Here is a 19,946-nt window from a genome sequence, read left to right as displayed (position 1 = left end):
AAGTCTTTCTCTAACAGTGCCACTCCCTAGTGACTAAGCATCCAAATATATGAGCCTGTGGGGACATTCTTACTCAGACCACCACAACCCAGTGCCATTGAGCTAATCTTTGTGACTGTCATTATTCCTTTGATAATATCCCATGGCTTGCCTTAATGCTCTTCAGGACCTCTGAGTATATATTCTCCTAGAATATGAAACATTACATTAATTCACCATCAAAACGGCTGTGTGTCTTCATTTTAAAACACCCATCCCTGTTTGGGGAATTAACCACTTTCCTTTGCTAAGTTTCTCTGACCTTTGAAGGCATTGAGCCCATTTTCTTCCATTACCAATTGAGATCAGCAGAGACACATTCTTTGGCTCTCCTTTTGGTGGAATTTCTTCTAAGAATTTGTGGCAATACTCATAACCACAGGAATCCTCACTCAGCTGTTCGGAACCCCAATTCCATTTATGGTAACATCTGCCTTTACATCTAACATCAACACAGTAGTGTGGCTCTACTTGCCTTGCCTTCTCACACCCTTACAGAGGCAAGCTCTACAGAGCTGTACAAGGTCCTTGAAGAGAATCATTTTTGATAAATTCCTAGTAAAATATCCCTTTGTGCTCCCCAAGGGGCGCACACAGTGAAGAGTTCGTGCCTACCCTTTGGCCACCCCAATCTATGGACACAGTGGTGGGTCCTGGAAAGAATATTCATGTGGTGATGAGAAGGTGAATTTAATTGTGATAGACCCACGAAAGGAAACACACAGAGGCAGAAAGACATCCCTTCTTTACTTCAGTTCAGTACACATTTTGTGGGGTCTATTGCTATGAGCATTGTCAGGGTAGAAATACAGGACCCTAACAGGATGTTTTCTAGATGGGAGGGTAACAAATGGGCTGTGTCTATTGGGTCCTCCAGAGAGAGATGGACTGGCAGTGGGAGAGAGTCAGTCAAGCATGGGCTGTGGTACGAGCTTGTCCGTTTCCTCCAGCACTGGGCGGAATGGGGTAGGCCTGGACCATCTGCCTGCTCAGCCACAGGCTAGGTCTGCTTCAAAGAGCGGGCTGCAGCAGGTGCTGAGGAGTGGCCAGCTGAGAGAGGCAGCTGCCTGAACCTCTTGTGAATGAGGGTGGCAAGTTCTCATTGGAAGGAAGATCTGAAGCGGGGCAGGTTGGAAGTCCTGACTCCCTTCAGTGAGGAGTTGGGCAAACCCAGACAGGATTTCATTTGGAAGGCAGATCACTTCCCAGTGACTCTTGCTGCGTTTCTGTCCTGGTTTCTGTCATTTTCCTTCCTAGCATGCTTCTGGGAAATGTATACACTAGTGAGGGGGAAACTAGGGCCCCTTCCATTGTCTTAGGTGATCAGCGGAGTCAGAGCCCCCAAGACAGCCAAAGAATCGGGCTTCCAAACCAGAATCAGACTCCGTTCCCCTTACCCTCTCTCTGCACAGCTCCTCTGTCTAAAGAAAACGTTCTTCCGTGCCCCAAGTTTAACACGAGAGCAGAGTTACTTTTCCTTAGATAACCCTTTGTGTAAAAGCTGCTGAGCAAAGGCTGACTGTTCTTTCAGCGTGTCCTTAGATATACACATTCCCAAACCGTGTTTAGGGCCAAGTCTTTCCCCTTAATGGGTTTGATGTTGAGTCGGTCGATTTATTCTGCTGCTTGCTAAGCCAAAAAATTCAGGCCAGATGTTTCATAGTTCTGGTTTTAGGAAAGTGAGCGTGGAAGACATCTAGGCCAGTGAGTAGAAACAGAGAAATGAGGTTAGGAGAGGCAGACGCAATATGTTGCCGGGGCCTTTATGTCTCTCCGTTCTTCAAATCTTGAGTACCTGTGCTTGCTTGGGTTTGGTTTCTGTAATATCATCCTCTGCACTACACGTCCTATGGAACAAACTTGGGGAAAGACAGTTTTTTAAAATCTGTTACAATCTTTCCTGATCTGTGCCAAGTAAATGACGCCAACCATTTGGGGATGCTGGCATTGATTGGTCCAGCTATGGCTTCCCATTCTAGATGATTCCTAAGACTGACAGGGAGGGACTCAGGCCTGAGAGGAAGCTGCTCAGCTGGAGCCAAACAAGGACATCACCGCAAAGGCAGTTCCCAAATCTAAAGCCCACAAATCATTTGGAACCAATTTGATGCTTTGGAATGTTCAGTGACTTTCTTTTCAAAACATTGGAGAAATTTGAGCCAAACATTGGGACAAGTTTTAAGCAAGAAGGCTGACGGTTTGACATGTAAGAGTTTCTCTTCCCCAGTTACATTACGTTGCGTGTTGGTTTCTCTCCGGAGCTGGTGGCTTCAGGCTAGCTGTTTGCGTTTTTGTGAAAATGTTTCAAAAGGTGGTATAGTTGTGTTTGCGCTACAAGGAGATCCAAGGATATGACTTTGACTATGCCCGTGTTTTCCTTAATGGAAAACAAAAAATGGGTTTTTATTGACTGATAGATTAGCTGAATGATTGGTTAGCTGGTTGGCTGGCTGGCTGGCTGGCTGGCTGGCTGGCTGGCTGGTTAGCTTGTTGATTGGTTGGTTGGTTGGATTTTTGAGACAGAATCTCACCATTTAACCCAGGATGAATACATACTTATCAGTTCCCTGCCTAAGTGTGCTCCCTATTTTTGAAAGAGTAGATCAGAATGACACATCTCTCAGCAAGCTTAACAGAAATCTCAGTTTGGCAGGCTCTGGGAGCCATGGAAGCATTTGTGTCTTGCATGTTGGTGAGCTGGTCCTGATAGGAGAGGGTGAGATGAACAAAATGGCTGTGGCTGACTCTGTCTAAGGCTAGAAGTAGGTTCCCATGAGAATGGAGTGGAGGCTGTAAAAAGCGGAAGGTTACCTGAGTCCTGTCTAAGTATCCGCTTTAAAGCGAGCAGTTGGCATCAGTCAGGGAAGTGACTCCAGCTGCCTAGTGTTTGAGGTAGAAAGTAAGGATGATTTTGGTAGAGAACCGTGAAGGATGGTTTGCACCGAGAAGCAGATGAACCAGTAATGTGAGTGGAACTTAACGGCGACCCATTGTTTTAACACAAGCTGCTTGCGCAGGGCAGCAGACCATAAGGATTGGGCAGGCGTGCTAACATGTGGAAGACGTGTGTGCGTGTATGTGTGTTGGCAAAGAACTGCCGTACCCATTCCAGGAAGAGGCCATTATTCTGCACGCTGCAGTGAAGTCAGAGTTACTTCATTAGGACGTTTCTCTTTGCACACATGCGTTCCTGCTCTGACTTAGAAGCAGATGTGAGGGCAGCAGGATTAGGACAAAAAGAAGATGGTGGTTTATAGTGTGGGGGCTGTGGTTTCCCACCAAAACCACAAAAATGAAGCTACAGACTCGGTTAATAACTTTTAGAGTTGTGCAGAATTAGCAACCTGTTTCAAGATTACTACTATGTTCAGGCTACCTCTGGAAGGGCTTTTTAAAAGCTAATTCACAAACAGGTATTTCAGCTCTTAATCACATGGGAAGGTTAGCGTTAGCAGCTGCTTAGCCGTCTAATTGCCAAAGCACAGCCTGTGTCGTAATAGTGGGTACAGAGGACCTGGCATTCAGCATCCCCCAGGACTGATCACCTCCCTGGCTTTGCAGCAGTACCGCGAAGAACTGGATGCCAGGTTCAATGCTGACAAGTTCAAGTGGGACAAAATGTGTCACCGGGAAGCTGCCGTGATGCTGAAAGCATTCTTCCGAGAACTCCCCACCTCCCTCTTCCCCGTCGAGTACATACCTGCCTTCATCACGCTGATGGAAAGTAAGTGAAGAAATTAAATGTGGGACTGAGACAGTAGGAGGTCCATGCAGCCGGTGAGCAGCCGAGTCCCACACAGTGAAGTGTGCCTCTCCTGGGTTTGCGCACCTAAATCTGATAACTGTCCCTATTTTTTTAGTTTGCTGAGAAAGAAACTTTTGGATTTTAAAGATACTGTAGTTTTTTTTTTTTTAAATCAGTTCTGGAATTTGCAGTTGATGCTTATTCTAAATATTTTCATTTGCTTGTTGACAGGCCGTGTTTTTTTTTCATTCACTGTAAGCATGTTTTCTTTCACACTGTTTGCATATTTCTGAGAGCCACTTAAAAACCTCATCTGCTACTCCCAGCCCCTGGGTTATCTCATGATCCGGGTCTTCTTCTAGAATGGGTACATACACTTCTTTGTATATGAAGTTAATTTTGATTCTGTTCTGGGTGTTGTGTTGGGCTGCTGTGCTTAAATAAGTCATTTGCTTGGTGGGACCAAAGCCACCAGTCTTGTGTGTGTGTGTGGTGTGTGCATGTGTGTGTATGTGTGTGTGGTGTGTGCATGTGTGTATGTGTGTGGTGTGTGTGCATGTGTGTGTGTGCATGTGTGTGCATGTATGTGTATGTGTGTGTGGTGTGTGTGCATGTGTGTGAGTGTGTGTGGTGTGTGTGCGTGTGTGTGTGTGTGTATGAGTTCTTTTGTGTGTACACACATAGAAGCCAGGGGTTGACTTCAAGCATCCTCCTCTGCCACTCTGCACTCTGACACAGGATCTCTATCTGAACCTAAAGCCCACTTTATGTCTACCCTGGCTGGCCAGCGAGCCCCCACGACCTGCCTGTTCCTGACCCCTAGCATTAAGGTTATAGGTATTTCCCATCAAACCGAGCTTTCTCCGTAGGTGCAGGGGATCCAGACTTAGGTCCTCATGTTTGCATAGCTAGTCCGTTACCCAGTGAGCCAGCCTTTCAGCTCATCTGTCACCTTCTGTCTTGCCACCTCACACATGTGTGCTTGCGGGTTGGCCTGAGATTCGGTGTGGCTTGCTCCGGAGCTAGAACCTCATCTTTCTATATCTCATTCCCCCCGTAACATTCCAGGGTCCAGTTGCCTCGGACCCTGTCCCAGTTTCAGGGCAGACAGTCCAGGATTCTCTGTTTATCTTTGAGTCTTCATCACCTCACACTGCCTGGGCTCCTGGGGTCCGTGAATGTGGGCCATGTCCCTCCTCTGAGTTCGCCGGCCTCTCCAGTCTGCCCACTCTTGTTTCCTCTCTGTCACGCTACGTGGTTGTGGGTGCTTTTCAGAGACTGTCATTGTCCCCTGTAGGAACGCCCATCAGCCAGACACATACAGTACCACACCAGATTTCCCTGTTTTAGGTCAAACATTCAGAACACTGGTTCTCAACGAGGAAAACAGTTTCCTCCTTACTCAGTGTTGACACACACCAAACAACTTTGCTGAAACGAGCTGGCCTAGCAGATTTGTGTGGCCCAGCAGTGTGAATTTACATAAGGGGGGACCAAGCCTCCCACGCCAGAGCTACTCAGAGCTGCTGGGCAGAGGGCTCCAGCAGGAAGGCATTTGCTTTGTAAGTGTAAGGACTTGAGTTCAATCCCAGAGTCAGTGTAAAGAACCCTGGCATGGCAGTGCACACTTGCAATCGCAGTGACAGGAAGATGGGCAGGACTCTAAAAGCACGCTGGCCGGATAGTCTAACTTACCTGGTAAAGTTCCAGGCTGATTAAAGACCCCGTCTCAATGAAAGGTTGAGAGCAGCTGAGAGACAACACTGAAGGTTCTCCTCCGACCTCCACATATGGATGCACACACACATACACATGTACAAGCACACACAGACACCAACACACAGAGGTCTGAGCTCCCTGCCGCCCATCATTCCCCATCCACAACAGCCAGCGCACTTCTCTGCAAGGGAGACTGAAAAAATACCCTGAGAGAGTTCACAGAGCACGCATGCACCTCTGTAGAACTTTGCGAGGGAAAGTACTTCATTGCCGGTGATTGATCTGATACCAGCCAGCTCTGCAGGAAGCTCAGAGCTCTGGCCCATGATCAGGGGGAAATAATTGCCCTTTTTGCCACCTGAAGGAAGGACATGTTGCAATGAGATTGATTTGTAATGAGGAAACCATGACATATGTATGTGCATGCGTGCGTATGTACACACGTGTCTCTGTTGGAACTCCCTTCTGCATACTCAGACGGAGTTCAGAAAGCACAGATTGTTTACCATTCGTGCAGTTAGTGGCTCAGCCTTGGCTGATTCCGTCAAGGACTAAATAGTTCATCAGCCAGACTTAGGTACTTCCACGAAAAACATAATGACTTCCTGGGAAAATAACAACTCCAGGAGAAAGCAAGCTCCATGCTAAGAGGCATTAAACGGATTACCCACAAACGGTTAACCAGACCGTGTACGGACAAGTTCCGTCAGCAAAATGAAAACGGAAATGAAAAATTTGCCGAATCAGACTTAACAATTGTAAAGGAAACCTCGCGATTCTCTGCAGTGGAAAGAAGGGCTGCCCCGCCTGCGCTTGCACCTGTTGTCTTTCCCTGGGGTGTTCTGGGATTGATCACCTCTGAGGAGAAGGCTCTTTGCTAAAATAGCGTCTCATCCGGGCCTGGCACTGGACACGCTCCTCATAGGCCCTGCTGCTTATGGATGCTCACATCAATGCACGTTAGCCATTTCAGTATTCCTCCAGCCTATAACACGTTCCTCTTAAGAACTGGGCGTGGCTGCCTAAAATCCAAGTGGATAACGCGGAGTCGATGTGGTCAGATCTGTGGGTGTGGCCCCACCCTCCCACACAGCAGACACACACTTGTCACCAGCTCCCCACAGCGCACATGTCTTCCACTGACGCAATAGGTTCCCACTTGACGCTTGCATTGCTGTGACACTCAGTGCTTTGGCGAGCGTCTGCCAGCCTCCGGCCACGGACTGTGAATTGATTGTAAGGGTGCCCTGAGAACTCCCCAGGAACCTAGAGCATCTCACCTTCTGCTGACACTCTTTCCCCAGCAGACCGTTTTGAAGTGAGCTGTGAAAGGGAAGCTTTAGTGGATGCTTCCTTTTCAGCGTAGATGCCAGCCCTCTGGTGCCATCTGGTGGTGTTCGGGAATATCAGCACTCCAAAACTAGCTAGTCGCCTCCCTTAAATGTCTATGTGAGATAAGGCATATGTAGTATTGGTCATCAAACCAATCGGCCCACACAGAAGACGACTGTTTCTAGGAACTGGCATGAACCCTGTGCGCACATTAGCACACTTAGCCCTATAAGGGAAGCAAAGGGGTTAAATGACTTAGTACTGAAAGCAGGATTGGAGTCCGGGTCTAGAGCATGCATCCTCCACCCTCGTATGCTGCTGTGTCCTTGTGTGCGGTGTTTATTTGCTCTTGAACTGAGCTTTGTCTTCTGTTTGCGGGGTAAGGCAAGGTCTGTGGATGTTCGTTGAAAATGAAACTGCCATGTAAATCTAGAGTTATTTAGAGGACCTTCTTGGCTACCTGCCTGTAAATAGGCATCATGGGATTGCAAGGGGGTGACAGACCGGGGGCTCCTGTCCAAATGAACAAATTAACATTGTTGAGCTCCAGACCCGAGTCCTTCCCCTTAGCTGTCAGCGCCCTCCTGCGCCTCCAGATGTCAGCGCAGCTGCTGTCGGTGCACATCAGTGTGACTTCAAGCGTGTGATCGTTTCTGTCTTCTCGTTAGGGGGGCCTCACATCAAAGTGCAGTTTCAAGCCTTGCACCTCATGGTCATGGCCCTGCCTGACGCCAACAGGGACACAGCCCAGGTAAGTGACATCGACCTTGGGACCTGTCACAGGGCTCAACTGGGGAAAATAGGAGTACGACGGCTCACAGAGCCCCTGCCAGATGCAGTTCCACTGCCTCCCATGCTCCTGGTATTGTTACGCTGAGGAAGGCCAAAGAAGGGAAGTTCTAGAACTCTCTTTGAACATTAACATTCAGTTCCCTCCATTCAATTGGAGCATGCCCAGTATCTAAGCAGATGCCAGGATTAAGTGTGGGGAGTGAGAGAGATAAAGATGAGAGGGTACATAGCCCCGCCTCTGGATCCCATGAGAATGGTTAGCTCCTCTCCAATCCTGTGATTCCTTCCAGCCTGGTGGGAGAGTACTGATCAGCCCTTGAGGAGGGCATCTGAGATCACTGAGCTACGAGATTTCTAAAGTACCTACTTTAGAACATATACACACAGCATAATTTAAATTATTATAGGTTTTAGGAGTTTAGATGGCACCTGGTAGAGTCTGGTCATTTTCCAGATTGGAGAAACAAATTCTAGAGAAGGGACTCACCTGCTGACAGGTGGCAGGGCGACTGGTGGACTGGTATCTGTAGTTCCCCTTCCCCAACTTCCCTTCCTCTCCAGTCCATTTGTCATGTGTTAGTAAAATGTGAGCATTTCTCTGCGGTTTTAGGGACGAGTGTGTGTGTCTTAGAAAGCTGGTGTACGCAGAACAGGTGCTTGAAACCTTTGAATTAAGACTGAAGTAAGAGGAGTTCAATGAGCCCTTGATTTTACAGCCAGTCAATAGAATGTAGAAAATGAAGACATCTGATTGCTTTCTGTCTGCATGCCTTGGGACAGGGAAGGGAGTAGGTACAAAAACTGCGTATAGACACTTGCTGTGCCAGGGGAAGATTCCACACCTAAAATGCAGTCCAAAGAGCCAGGCACGGTGCTGCATGCATGTAATGCCAGCACTCGGCAAGCTGAGGCAGGGGGATCGCAAGTTGGAGGCCGATATGAGCAGCAAAGCAAGGTCATGAGAAACAGCGGAAAGAGGCTGTGTCTAAAGTACTCATTTAAAACTTGGAGCTGCATTTGCATCTGCGCGGAGTGTGAAGAGGCTCCTGTTGTTCAAACCATTTCCCGTCTCTCAGGGAAACGGTAACCAGGTACTGGCAGTAGGACTTTCCGTTAAGGGGCTTTTACTTAGAGAATTATTTTTCTTCCTTCACAACAAAACTGCATTTCATTTCATTTGAGCTGCAGTGTTTTGTCTCCCCGGTTGATACTTAATTTCAGTATTTGTCAAGCTTGTTTAGGATAAAAAGTAAGTCTATTATCTGTAGACTCCATGGTATTAAGCCCCTAAGAAGAAGATTACTTTATGAAGCCGACAGTTGAGTTCACTGCTCGCTTCTCTTCTTCCAAGCATCTTAAGGGGACATAGGACACATTTGCTCACACTTGCCTTCTGACACGTTCCCAGGAACACAGAGAAGGGATGTGGGAATGAGTGGTCGCCATCTGGGAAGCCTGTCAGTGGTTCCCGGTAGAGTGACATGGTTCTCCTGCCTCTTGTTAGGCACTGATGACGTTCTTCAATAAAGTAATTGCCAATGAATCAAAGAACCGCATGAGCCTGTGGAACATTTCTACGGTGATGGCACCAAACTTGTTCTTCAGCAGAAGCAAGCACTCTGACTATGAAGAATTGCTGCTAGCCAACACCGCAGCCCACATCATCCGCCTGATGCTGAGGTACCAGAAAATTCTGTGGAAGGTGAGTGACAGCTCCGTGGCTGTCCAGTGTCCCTACGAACTATACTAGGTGCAGGGGGATGTAAATGACCCAGGATCAAACAACCCAAGACACAAAAGGAGAGGAAAACTGTTCACAGTGGCTCGTGGTATCCTACACCATAAGCCTTCCCTGTCCACAGGTTCTCCAGCTCTGGATTTAATCAACCATAACTCCAGCTATCTTCCCAAAGTTTTGCTGCCATCCTGAGCTGTTCGATCATTAGACCCTAAATAATAGACTAAAACAAACAATGCCTTACACAGTGTTTGCATTGGGTAGGTATTGTGAATCAGCTGATTTGCAGGGTAGAGGAGGATTTGTGCAGGCTGTGTGCAAACACTATACCATGAACTGAATGCTGGGAGAAAGAAGGCAGAGTCAGGGAGACGCCATGGATCCACCGCCAGAGATAGATGTGCTGCAACTTTGCTGGTAGGCCACGATCTTGTGGTGATATAGAGATTAATAGAAATGGATTAAATTAAGATGTAAGAGTTAGCCAATAAGAAGCTAGAGCTAATGGGCCAAGCAGTGATTTAATAAATACAATTTTGTGTGATTATTTTGGTTCTGGGTGGCCAGGACAAACAAGGGGCTCCCTGCAACAGCTGAGCATCCAAGGATTTCAGAACCTAAGGGGTTCCTAGAAGCAACTCCCCTTGGAGACAACAGGACATTGTTTAAATGTGTTCTAAGCATATTTTCTAAATTAAATGGAAATCCTTGCCACTTTTCTAATCTCAAGGACAAATGTTACATCTCCTGGCTCCAAGATAATGAAGAGTTAAGAGTAACTTCCATAACGAAAGGCTCAGTCTACCAGGATGCTTTTGCTGAGATATTTCTTTCTAGTCAAGTCCCTATCTTCTTTTTTTGTTGTTGTTTTGTTTTGTTTTTCGAGACAGGGTTTCTCTATGGTTTTGGAGCCTGTCCTGGAACTAGCTCTGTAGACCAGGCTGGTCTCGAACTCACAGAGATCCGCCTGCCTCTGCCTCCCAAGTGCTGGGATTAAAGGCGTGCGCCACCATCGCCCCGCTCTAAAGTCCCTGTCTTCTGCAGGTGCCGTCTTTCTTGATCACCCAAGTAAGAAGGATGAATGAAGCCACCATGCTGTTGAAGAAGCAGCTCCCAAGTGTGAAGAAGCTGCTTAGGAGGAAGACCCTGGAGCGGGAGGTGAGAGCATCAATGGGGCCAAGGGTGGATCCCAGCAGGGCCAAGGGTGGACCCCAGCAGGGCCAAAGATGGACCACAGCAGGGCCAAGGGTGAACCACAGCAGGGCCAAGGGTGGGCCACAGCAGGGCCAAGGGTGGGCCATAGTAGGGCCAAGGGTGGACCCCAGCAGGGCCAAGGGTGGGTCACAGCAGGGCCATGGCAGTCCACAGTCTATGCTTTCTCTCTCAAAGGAGAAATGGAGTTATTAAAACACCACAAAGATACTGTGCAAAGTCTCCATAACAGAGCACCAGAATCTATCTTATGTGTTGAATTACATGCTTTGGGGTTAAAGTTCTATCTGTCTCTGGAAGATTGTTTGCTATCCGACTCGTTAGAATGGCTGAAATGACCTTACACAAGTCGAAGAATGGCTGAAATGACCTTACACAAGTCGAAAGTCAGCATGTTTGCCCTCAGTGATTTAAAGACGATCGAGTTGTCATGGTTTGAATGTGCAGTGTCCCCGGGCTCCTGTTTCCACCCTTGGTCCTCAGCTGGCGGCACTGTCTGGGAATGTTGTAGGACTTGTAGGAGGTGGGTGGGGCCTCTCAGGAGGAAGCGGGTCACCCCAGAGCTTATTGTTCAGCCCCCGTCCTCTTCACTCTCGGCTTCCTGCCACTGCTCCCCTGCTTTCCCTGCCAGGATGGATGTACACCTCTGGAACTGGAAGCCAAAATTCTCCCTTAAGCTGACTTAGCAACTAGGACCTACGTACCTATGACAGTAGATCAAGTTAGTAGAAGAAGACATTTCTTTGTTGACAAATGTAATAGATAATTTTCAATTCTTTAAAAAAAATTACATAGCATTCCCAGAGATCTTGTGTTTAGTACAACTAGTTCTGTGGAGATTACAGTACATTGCAGGCATTGGTTTTATTCAACTCTGAGGATGCAAAAACTTGAAACTCATATTACGCTTTAAAAAAAAAAGTGCAGCACTATAGAGGATAAAGGAATCTAAGAACCATGAACACACAGAATCATGCCCTAGCCCAAATCAGCTATACCGACAGTGAGCCGGGACCACTGATACAAAAATGATAAAGATATGGATAATAATGAATAAAGTGGGTTCTAAGCTCCATCTTGAAGAGATAGACAGCACTAAAGGGAGAAGGAACAAGTATCAGAGATGATGGAGGAAGAGGCATAGTGCTCACCTCTGTGGGGAGGCACGAGACTACTAATTGATATTCCCACAATCACAATGTCTATATTATTCTCATTGATTACATTAAAAAATGTTGCCCTCTAGAAGAAAACCAACCTTTTTCTGTGCTGGGGATTAAACTCAGGGCCCTGCTAGGCAGTCACTCTGCTGGTAAGCCACACTCCAAGCCAGAATCAGCAGGTAGGTAATTTGAAGAATTTTTTAAAATTAAGTTCAACATCTGGATGTCCTTAGAGACAGCTTCTTTAGAGACTCTTGAAACAGTCTTATTTAGTAGTTTGGCTGATCTTATTTGACTGTGTAATACTTTTTGTTAAAACTAGACACTCTGGGGCTGGAGAGATGGCTCAGTGGTTAAGAGCATTGCCTGCTCTTCAAAAGGTCCTGAGTTCAATTCACAGCAACCACATGGTGGCTCAACCATCTGTAAAGAGGTCTGGCGCCCTCTTCTGGCCTTCAGGCATACACACAGATAGAATATTGTATACATAATAAATAAATAAATAAATAAATATTAAAAAAAAAAGACTAGACACTCTGAGTATTATGGTATTTTTACAAATCAGATCCACAGGCTCAGGCCAGAGCTCAGTGGAAGAGAGCCTACCTTTTATGCATGAGGGCTTTGGTTTAATCTCCAGAACCAGCGCTTGCATGCACATGCGCACACTCACACACACATGCGCACATGCACACACACACTCATGTATGCACACACAAGCACACACTCAACACACACATGCACTCACACTCATGTATGCACACACACATGCACACACGCACACACACTCACACATACATGTATGCACATATGCACGAGAGAACAACAGAGCCTCTCACCTCCAGCTGTGCGCCTCCTCGTATGCCCAGTTCTGGATGTGCACACGGCTGTCTAAATCCTCGGAACACCTGAGCCCCAGCCTTTTCGGTTCCGTGCTGTTTCCCCAGCTATTATCTATGGCAGTAGATAAACCTGACACACAACACTTGTGCCCACAGCTCTGACAAGTTCCAAGACAGGTAACATTTAGGCAGGCCATTCAAGCCCCCAGGTAAGTCACAGGTAGTTGGGAGTCTTGGTGAGTGAGGCAAATCCTATTGTACCTATGTCCAGGATGGAGGCAGTGACAGACAGACAGTACAGGTGCAGGTTGGTAGTCTCCAGATGTCGACTGAGCTGAGGAACAGGAGTGGGAAAGGCGGAAGTGGAAATGCCTCTAAACCCGGGCTTGGTAGCGATGGGTGGGTTGTGAGCTGAAGGTCACGGTGAGCTACTTGCTGAGTTCAAGGTTGACTACATTCTGAGACCCTGCCTCAAAACAAAGCAGCAGCATCCCTAAAACACCACACAGCCTGCTGGTCTTAGGCAGGGCAGCTGGTGTGTTTGACACCGTGTAAACTCTACAGTGCCGTAGGAATGCCAGCTTTTTTCATGTTTTGATGGTTCACAGAAGCAAGCGCCAAAAGACAGAACACTTTAATTCCATTGTAGCAGGCCATGCTTGATGTCAATTGGAATAAAGAATTAACTAACAGGTTACAAATTAGAATCACTGAGAAGAGCTAGTGGGGTGTCTCAGCCAGTAACCCTCAAAACCTAAGTTAATCCTGGGAACACACACGGTGAAAGGAGAGAATTGACTCCCACAAACTGTGTGTTTGTGTCAACCCCCACAAACACACCCACAATCAACCAGTCAGTCAGGAAGTAAATTAATGAATGAAATAAAAATGTGGAAAGGAGATAGAAGAAAATTTAGTCATGCTGACTTCCACCCTTGGAGAAAATGAACACCAGAGGCAGGATGTGCATTCACGGAAACGCACAAGTGTGTCCACCCCAGATGCTCTGTGCTCATGCAACAGACAGAAATACAAGCCTTCTCAATCCTCTGCAGCCACAGGCTCTGCACGTGAAGAGGGAAATGACTCCATAGATCCGTGTTGCAGTGGTTCCGAACACGCACAGAGACTTTTTTTAGTGTTTTTGTGTTTTTTTTTTTTTGTGTGTGTGTGTGTGTTTTTTTTTTTGGTTTTTCGAGATAGGGTTTCTCTGTGGTTTTGGAGCCTGTCCTGGAACTAGCTCTTGTAGACCAGGCTGGTCTCGAACTCACAGAGATCCGCCTGCCTCTGCCTCCCAAGTGTTGGGATTAAAGGCGTGCGCCAACACCGCCCGGCTTTTAGTGTTTTTAAAAAGAAAAAAACGATACATGGCACCTTATTTACCTAGCAGTTATAGTCTGGTAGGTACAACAAGCCAGCCAGGAGTGACATGGAGTATTTCGGGATGATGTGTACCTGTGCCATTTTCTGTAGGGTGTCTGAGAATCAGTGGCCTTTGCTGTGGGTTTGCGGAACCCATGCTCTGTGGATCCCAGTAATGACTGCATGTGTTCCTCCTACCCTGTGTGACTACAGCATACAGGAAACACTGTCCCTGCTCTTGCTGTAGCGGCTTAATAAACAGTAACACGTGTCCCATAGCCGTGCGCCCACCCCCTTTGCTTCTTTCGTCCATTCTTCTATGGGTGTACAATAGCTTGCCTAGGCCACCTAGACTGGTGAACCCCAGATGGCATTCCATTCATTTCTCTCATGATTTGAGCTTTAGTGAGTAAACTGGTATAAATGTGATCGTTTTCACAATTGAAATAGGTTTGAAGTTGAATTTGCAGATGAGGAATTTGGGGGTCAAAGAGCATATGTACTTCTTAATTCGATAGGTACCCAAATGTTGTCCACAAGGATTACTCCAGGCGAGAAGCAGCATGCACTTATATTCTCGGGGCTAATCTGAAAGATGGAATGTGGTTTTTTTTCTTAGGTTTCAAGCCCCAAGACCTCAAAGGTACCACAAAAATCACCTTCAAGAAGAATGGTAAGACTTTTTTTTCTTTATAGCTAATAGCGTGTTGTGTGTGTGTGTGCATGTGTGTGAGTGTGTGTGTGAGTATATGTGCATGTGTGTGTGAGTATATGTGCATGTATGCATGAGTGTATGTGCATGTGTGTGAGTGTATGTGCATGTGTGAGAGTGTATATGCATGTGTGTGAGTGTATGTGCATTGTGTGAGTGTATGCGCATGTGTGTGAGTGTATGCGCATGTGTGTGTGAAGCAGGAAACCTTCTCTCACTCCTGTCCTTTTTCATCTCTGAAATGGTATCACCGTGCAGCCAAGGCTGGCCTTAAACTAAAGCTCCCATGATCTGAATACACTAATGAGAGGCATGTGTATGCCCAGCCCCCATAACTATTCATTCCCATGTAATACTCTGTGAGAACTTCCACTATATTCTTGGGCCTCTGTCTGTCCTTCAGGCTTGTCCTTTCTAGTTTGCAAATGGAGCAATGATACAGGAACTTTAGCTGATGACTCAGGTGGTTGGATGGGTACGAAGGTCACCAAGGTTAGGAGGGATGTGAGTCCGTTCTGTGAAGAGGCCCAATAATATCAGAGTGAGAACTGGTCTGACAAAGTCATCTGGAGAGCTCAGAGGGAAAGGGTGTTTTAGGAGTGAGATCTTGACTGCAGTAGGCTATGGTCTTTATCTGTGCTCCCCCAACTCCAAAGCACTCCATGTTGATTCCCTAGTGTAGTTCTTGATGGTGATATTAGGGTATAATATAAAAACTGACCCAATTTAAAAATACTCTGCTTTAGTTTCCTAGGACTACCATAACTGCACCATAGATGGGATTGATGAGACATTAGAAATTTATAGTCTTGCCGGGCGGTGGTGGCGCACACCTTTAATCCCAGCACTCGGGAGGCAGAGGCAGGCGGATCTCTGTGAGTTCGAGACCAGCCTGGTCTACAAGAGCTAGTTCCAGGACAGGCACCAAAAAGCTACGGAGAAACCCTGTCTCGAAAAATCCAAAAAAAAAAAGAAAGAAAGAAATTTATAGTCTTCTGATTTTGGAGCATAAAATTCAATTCAAAATGTCAGCAGAGTGGGTTTCTTCTGAGCACAATGAGGGCAAGATCTATTCCGGCTCCTCTGTTAGCCTGTGGTGTCTCACTGTGTCCCCTTAGTCTCTAAGCCATGTTCCTGTGCTGTCTCACTGCGTGTCCCTCACTCTCCACACTGTCTTCCTGTGCTGTCTCCCTGCGTGTCCCTCCGTCTCCACACTGTCTTCCTGTGCTGTCTCACTGCGTGTCCCTCACTCTCCACACTGTCTTCCTGTGCTGTCTCCCTGCGTGTCCCTCCGTCTCCACACTGTCTTCCTGTGCTGTCTCACTGTGTGTCCCTCACTCTCCACACTGTCTTCCTGTGCTGTCTCCCTGTGTGTCCCTTCCGTCTCCACACTGTCTTCCTGTGCTGTCTCACTGTGTGTCCCTCACTCTCCACACTGTCTTCCTGTGCTGTCTCACTGTGTGTCCCTCACTCTCCACACTGTCTTCCTGTGCTGTCTCCCTGTGTGTCCCTTCCGTCTCCACACTGTCTTCCTGTGCTGTCTCACTGCGTGTCCCTCACTCTCCACACTGTCTTCCTGTGCTGTCTCCCTGTGTGTCCCTTCCGTCTCCACACTGTCTTCCTGTGCTGTCTCACTGTGTGTCCCCTCCGTCTCCACACTGTCTTCCTGTGCTGTCTCACTGTGTGTCCCTCACTCTCCACACTGTCTTCCTGTGCTGTCTCCCTGCGTGTCCCTCCGTCTCCACACTGTCTTCCTGTGCTGTCTCACTGCGTGTCCCTCACTCTCCACACTGTCTTCCTGTGCTGTCTCCCTGCGTGTCCCTCACTCTCCACACTGTCTTCCTGTGCTGTCTCCCTGCGTGTCCCCTCTAGTCTCCATAGATGTCTTCCAAGGGTGTTCTTACTTGCGTCCTTTGTCTCTTCTCTTCTCCTTAGGACACAGTTCTCACCAGGGTAAGATAGTTTGGTTTATCTCCAACTTTACTTATTACTCTACTCTTGACCTTATTTTGAAATAAGGGACATTCTGGGCTTCTGTGGGTTAATACTTCAATATATTACTTCAAGAGACCAATTAACGGGGGGGCGGGGCTGGAGATCTGGCGCATGTAGACAGAATAGTGTATATATAATAAATAAATAATAAAAAAAGAACAACTTTGGGTGACTGTCCAGGCGACAAGATATTTCTGTCAATTCTAAAGTTTTTTTTAAAAAAAAGAGAGACCAATTAACATAGTGTTCTAGATTATGATATGTGTGTATGTATGTATACATCTTAAAGTAAGGTTTTTAGGATATTGTTCAACAAAGATATTACTAGATTTTTATATGTATACATACATACATGTATATTCATTGACGATATGGATATATATTTCACTAGATATATATGTGTGTATGTATATGTACATGTATATTAATTAAAGTAGGACTTTTAGGATGTTCTTCAATAAGAATACTGATATATATATATATAGACACTGATAAATATCATTAGATTATATATACATATACACACATATATTGTTCATTGAAGATACTGATATATATTTCACTGTATATATGTGTTGTATACATATATGTATATTAATGAAAGTAGGGTTTTTAGGATATTATTCAATAAAGATGCTGATAGATATGATTATTTGTCAGAATCCATATTTTCTTCTCTATGATGCCAGAGCATTTGAAGGAGGATTAAGTGTAAAGATGTGTCATTTCTTCTGGCAAAGCAGGACAGCATGTTCCGCTCTGATTGAGTATTGGTCATACGTATGTGCTTTCCTCTTCTGAATGTCCCTGATTTTCATCTCTCGCTTGTGATTATTGAGCCCTCCTTTGACAGTGTTTTGGTCTTTCCTCCCTGGCAGTCTGACGTGCCAGAAGGCGTCATCAGGGTCCACGCTCCACTTCTGTCCAAAGTGTCCATGGCCATTCAGCTCAACAGTCAGACCAAAGCCAAAGACATCCTGGCGAAATTTCAGTATGAGAGCAGGTGAGTGCGCCAAGCTGAAGGTAGCGTGCGGAAGATGAGCGTTCCCAGGTGGGCCGCTGCACTCCTGCAGCTGTGGCTTCAGAACAATGCAGCTGCTGCTTTGGATTAATGCATATATGTATCTGCCGTTTATGAAGGTGCCCACAGAGGCCCTGTTGGGTCCCTTGGGGCTGAAGCTACAGGCAGCTGTGAGCCATCTAATGTGGGTGCTGGGAATTGAACTCAGTTTACTGAAAGATGAACAAAGCCTTCCTGTTGGCTGCGTCCTCTCTCTAGCCCCTGTGATTCTTCTCCTGATAGGTTATTTGATCAATGAATTGTATCTTTTATTAGGATAAAAATATGGCAGTTAGTTTTGTCAGTATCTTGATCAGTTTCCATAAGTATCAGGTAGGCTCCCTGGACACCATCACTACCCCTTTTAAAGTCTGCGAGCAGTCATTCCCAGCTTTTATCATGTGTCTCCAGAGGGGACCATAAAAGGGCGTCAGCCATCCTTACAGGAATGCATGCTCGATAGAAACACCTTCTAGTGAAACTCATGTACATCCTTAAGCATTTGGAGCAAATTCAACAGCAGTAGCCCTGTTTGGTCAAGAGAGCTCCCTGCAAGAGTGTGCATGCTGCGTAATTTCACTCACTAACAGCTTTGGAGTGACAGATGTTATCAGTGGAGGGTGGGTTAGTGATTATGGTTGGGGAAGATGGGCATGGTTATAAAGGAGCACCTGAAGGGTGCCTCTAGTGCTAGAACTCTGGTACTGCACCTTGACTGGGCTCGGCTGGGTTCGCAGGCCCCTCTGGCAGGATGTTGAACTTAGTGCCCTGTGAGCGTAAGTATCACTGTGTCTCAATATGCCGGACAGATTTTGAGATCCTGATTGGGGCATGATATTATAGTTTGGCAAAATGTTGCCACGGGTCAAATGGGCACAAAGAACTTGTATTATCTTTCACAACTATCTGTAAAACTCTAATTACTTCGATGGACATAGAAACAGCAGAAGCCAAAAGCAGGCTATAATGGCAGACATCAGGCTGAATTTTCAGGTTTTGGGGAGGTGGGAGACATTGGGACAGAAAAGCATGCCATTGGCTTCTAGTAAGTTATTTTATTAACCATCAGGGCTGGTCATCTGTATGTTCATTTTGCACATCCTTCAAGTTATAGACTTGTGATTTGTGAGCTTTATGTGTAGGTGCGCGTGTGTGCACACACACTTAAAAAATTACATTAAACTCCAGCTAAGTTAGTCACCCAAAGGAGAGAAGGCCAAAGGGAAGAAGATAGCTCTGGTCCCTGCCCTTGTCTTTTTAAGACAAGGCCTAAGAACTTTGGCTTTGGATAGGACATCAGTCCAAAAGAGATCTCACACACTTCATCGAGGGGCCAGCTATATCAACCATATAAAGGGCCACCCTCTATAAGCGACTCAAAGTACCTCCCGCCATTAACCAGTTCTCCCAGGCCCTGGACCGGCAAACAGCTCCCCACCTGCTTGAGCATGCCCACAAGAACAAGCCAGAGAAAAAGCAGGAGAAGAAGCAAAGGCTGCTGGCCCATGCTGAGAAGAAAGCTACTGGCCAAGGGGATGTCCCAACTAAGAGACCACCTCTCCTTCAAGCGGGGTCAATACAGTCACCACCTTGATGGAGAACAGAAAGGCTCAGCTGGTGGCGATTGCCCATGACAGAGGCACCATTGAGCTGGTGATCTTCCTGCCTGCCCTGTGTCAGAAAGTGGGGCATCCCCTGCTGCATCATCAAGGGAAAGTCCAGGCTGGGGCGGCTGGTCCACAGGAAGACGTCCACCACAGCTTCCTTCACAGAAGTTAGCTCAGAAGACAAGGATGCTCTGGCCAAGCTGGTGGAAGCCATTAGGACCAATTACAGTGACAGATACAATGAGATTCGCCGCCACTGAGGAGGCAACGTCCTGGGTCCTAAATCTGTGGCTCAGATTGCCAACCTGGAAAAGGCAAAGGGCGAAGGACTCGCCACTGAACTGGGTTAAATGTACACCACTAAGTTTTCTGTACATAGATACAATGTTAAAAAATTATCTTCAAAAAATTGCATTAGAAAGGAAAAGAAGAGCAGACCAGCTTAGCAGGAGTCTGAATAGCCATGTAATTCTATTGCTGTACCAGGCATCTTAAAATACCGCAGTTATCATAGGTAGGTGGCCGTATGTAAACTTGACATCTTATTGCAAGGATGTTGGCAGCTGGTAAATTCCTATGTTATTTAATAGATTACAAAATCCTCAAGTGGACCTTTGTAGGAAAAAAA

At 46.5% G+C, this 19,946-nt stretch overlaps 1 protein-coding gene across 1 annotated transcript in view; it reads left to right on the top strand.

Moving 5' to 3' along the window:
- The window catches only part of Arhgap28 (Rho GTPase activating protein 28), a 177,681-nt gene that overhangs the window by 151,078 nt on the left and 6,657 nt on the right, over nucleotides 1-19,946 (top strand). The window contains exons 11-16 of the mRNA XM_057758553.1: nucleotides 3,601-3,763; nucleotides 7,504-7,586; nucleotides 9,132-9,329; nucleotides 10,410-10,523; nucleotides 14,564-14,617; nucleotides 17,530-17,654. Coding sequence (XP_057614536.1) covers nucleotides 3,601-3,763; nucleotides 7,504-7,586; nucleotides 9,132-9,329; nucleotides 10,410-10,523; nucleotides 14,564-14,617; nucleotides 17,530-17,654 — 737 coding nt within the window. The remainder of the gene's footprint in view (nucleotides 1-3,600; nucleotides 3,764-7,503; nucleotides 7,587-9,131; nucleotides 9,330-10,409; nucleotides 10,524-14,563; nucleotides 14,618-17,529; nucleotides 17,655-19,946) is intronic.

Source organism: Chionomys nivalis, chromosome 26, assembly GCF_950005125.1.
Source record: "Chionomys nivalis chromosome 26, mChiNiv1.1, whole genome shotgun sequence".
NCBI classification, from domain to species: domain Eukaryota; kingdom Metazoa; phylum Chordata; class Mammalia; order Rodentia; family Cricetidae; genus Chionomys; species Chionomys nivalis.
Note: the sequence above shows the minus strand (reverse complement) of the source record. Positions and strands in the feature narration are given on the sequence as shown.